Source organism: Schistocerca nitens, chromosome 2 (genome assembly GCF_023898315.1).
Source record: "Schistocerca nitens isolate TAMUIC-IGC-003100 chromosome 2, iqSchNite1.1, whole genome shotgun sequence".
NCBI classification, from domain to species: domain Eukaryota; kingdom Metazoa; phylum Arthropoda; class Insecta; order Orthoptera; family Acrididae; genus Schistocerca; species Schistocerca nitens.
The window spans coordinates 291083182-291086452 of record NC_064615.1 but is presented as its reverse complement, the minus strand read 5'-3'; the positions used below and the strand labels follow the sequence as shown (position 1 = coordinate 291086452).

General features: G+C 39.9%; 1 protein-coding gene across 1 annotated transcript; it reads left to right on the top strand.

Annotated features, from left to right (window-relative positions):
- The first annotated feature begins 320 nt into the window (after positions 1 to 320).
- LOC126234992 (uncharacterized) lies at positions 321 to 956 on the top strand. The gene has a single exon (XM_049943728.1). It carries the CDS (start codon positions 321 to 323, stop codon positions 954 to 956), a length of 636 nt encoding a protein of 211 aa, XP_049799685.1.
- The last annotated feature ends 2315 nt before the right edge of the window (positions 957 to 3271 follow it).

The following is a 3271-nucleotide window of genomic DNA, read 5'->3' as shown; positions in this document are numbered from 1 at the left end:
GAATATGGGAATATACGTTTCAAGGGTCGACGTGTGGCCAAAGGACATGTACAAACGCAGGGAATTGACTATGAAGAAACATTCTGCCCTGTTGCACGCTTTGATACGATTCGAAACCTGTTGGCAGTAGCTAGTGCACAGAAAATCCAACTCGATCAGTTTGACATCAAAACAGCTTTCCTCAATGGTGTATTAGAAGAAGTATATATGGAATAACCTGAAGGTTTTGAAGCTGATACTGGACTGTATGTTTACTGAAGAAAAGTCTGTATGGTCTCAAGCAGGCACCACGTTGTTGGAACAAGCGTTTCATAGACTTCATGAACAAAGCTGGATTTGAAAACAGTAGGACTGATCCGTTTCTCTTCTACTGTCAGAGCAACAAAAACTGTTTATATGTTGCACTCTATGTTGATGACGGTTTAGTTGTGGGCAGCAATAAAACAGATATTGAAGAGTTCATGGAAATGTTGAAGTTTCATACAACTAGAGGATCTCTCAACAACTTTTTACATATGAAGATACAGCAAAATGAAGAGGGGTCAATAGCAATTAATCAAGAGGACTGTACAATGGAAATTCTGAAGAGATTTGGAATGGCTGAAGCTAATGGAGTTTCTACTCCAATTGGATGTGAAGAAAGTGATGTCAAGGAGAAGTTCACAGCCGAAGTTCCTTATCGTGAAGCAATGTATTTGAGTACAGTCTCCCATCCGGATATTGCTTTTGCAGTGAAGAAAGCGGCTAGAGCAATGGAAGATCCTACAGTTCAAGACTGGAATCGAGTGAAAAGAATTTTTAGATACCTGAAGAATATGATGAGTTGTGGAATTATTTACAAGAACAACACAGTTTGTTTAAAACTCTACAGTGATGCTTATTATGCTGGTGACAAGGACACAAGGCGTTCAACAACAGGTGTTGTCGCAACACTCTCCCATGGGGCTGTTTCATGAATCAGTCAATTACAAAAGACAGTGGCAACATCCACTATGGAAGCAGAAATAATATCAACCCATGAAGGAGCAAAGGAATTGCTCTCACTGAAAAGGTTGCCGTATGAACTGATTGGATCATCCAAACAAGTGATCCCTCGCACACTCTATATTGACAATGCAAGTACAGTGAAGTTGTCTAAATATCCAACGTATCATCGAAAGTCGAAACGTACTGAAGTCCGCCACTTTTACGTGAGAGAGAGATTTTGAATGGGATCTTGGATTAGAACACATAGACGGGACATATCAAATAGCTGATCTATTAACCAAGCCATTGGAAAGGGTCCGATTCGAGATGCTGCGTGAAGGAATTGGAGTGCAGAAGGTTTAATCCGTGTGACTTTTAGAGTTTTTTTAATATTTTTTATTTGGAGGAAGTGATAAAATTGGAAATAAAAATTACGACGTTCGTCATATCTGTGATGCTTTATATCTTTGACATGTAAGACAAGTTGAATCTGTGCTGTCTAAAACTGTTTTTTTCCCTCTCTATATCTCTTATATGTTGGTGTTCGAGTATGTAATGAAACTGTTAGCTAATCGGAAATAAAGAATCTTAACAGTCCTAAGGACTGAATACCAATCTCTATTTTCCTCTCACTTGAATTATGGAATAGAAATTTGGGAAGCAACAACCGAAGCAAATCAAAATAAGCTACAGCCATTTCAAAAAAGGGCTATAAGAATCATCTGTGGAGTAAAATACAAGGAATCGTGCCATGGCTTGTTCCCAAAAACTAGTGCGCTAACCATAGTAAATATGTATATTTTAAAATCCATATTACTTGTTAAAAGACTGTAACCCTATATTTGTTCTGATTTGCGTCAGTACAATACCGAAATAAAAATTTTACACCAGCACTCACAGAACAGCACCCTGTGAAAAGGGTCTACAGTATGCTGGTTTAAAGTTAGCCAATGCACTGCCCAGTAAAGATACGACCCTACCCACAATGAAGCTTAAATTTCAGCTAAACAAATTACTGTTACAAAATACCTTTTACACATTAGAAGAATACCATAGTTAAATACAAAATAAGAAGTGCTTCAAAAAGGTATGTAAATAGTGTTAATCAATGACATATCCAGGAGAATGTATTATTGTGCAATGTATAAAGAATTTGTAACCTGGTTTTAAACATATGCAATGAATCATTCAATGCTGAATAAAATATTATTACTATAAAAGAAGCAAGAAGAGTTGGCTGATGATGATCAGGTATCACTAATTGAAAGCCACGCAGGTTACAACATTTTTAGGGTTAAGGCTGACGTCATACAGTCAGACAAGAGTGGTGTGAGTTGCATGAGCTCGGGAGGAGAATTAGAAACAGAAACAGAGCGCATTTCTCCAAGAAATTTGGAGGATGATAGCCATCTTTGCGAAGAAAATTTATTTGACTTGAGAGGTAGCGAATTGTTGGTAAAACAATGTTTGTTAACCAAAGAAATTGATAAAATGGTTACAGTGTTGGTGTCAAAATGGTTTTAACAATCGCAGGACAGGGAAATATAAATTAAGAAGTCAGAGAGAGTCCCTTTCGTCAGCCATAGTGCCAGTAGTGTCAGTGTCGTCGTAACTGCCGTTTGCGTCACTTCTGCTGTGCAGCGAGCTACGTTAATTTAAGTATTAACTGTATTTTTCTTATTTGTCACTTCTTCTTCCGTGTGTTTTTGCTTTTAGGAAGCTTTAATTGACGAGTGCTAGTAATAGTGTTCCATAGATTTCGTGTTTGTTTTGAATACAGTCAGAGAGATTTCCTTTAGTCAGCCATAGTGCCAGTAGTGCTAGTGCTTGTTTTGAATACAGTCCAGAGACAGGTAGTGCTATTTTCATAGTTTTCTACAGGAAGTGTCTAGTAACCACAGTTTAGTCAACTATCAGCCACCTTTAGTGAATTAGCAGTCTAGTTAAAAGTTGATTAACTCTCTACAGTAAATTGATTTCTTAGGATGGATAGGATGTGTGACTGCTGTGTACGGACGCAGGAGGAACTGGCCACTGTTCGCGAACAGCTGAACGCGGTCATCCGTCTTCAGGCTGCTGCCTCGGAGTGTAGTGGCAGTGGGGAGTCTGGTGTGTCGCATGGTACACCCCAGGTGTTACATGCTTCACGCTCTGTCCCTGCTGTCGAGACATCTTCGCGGGTACCGGGCGCGATTGGGCCACCCTCTCCCCAAGGGAAGTGGCGGGTTCAGCGGCGTTCGTGGCGCACAGGGCGGAGGGTCAATGTGAAGGCTGGCCCTGTGGCATCGCTCGCTCTGCCTGTGAG

Bases quoted from the DNA above. Each gene is read 5' to 3' on its own strand.
- LOC126234992 (XM_049943728.1), top strand. From the start codon at position 321: ATGAACAAAGCTGGATTTGAAAACAGTAGGACTGATCCGTTTCTCTTC.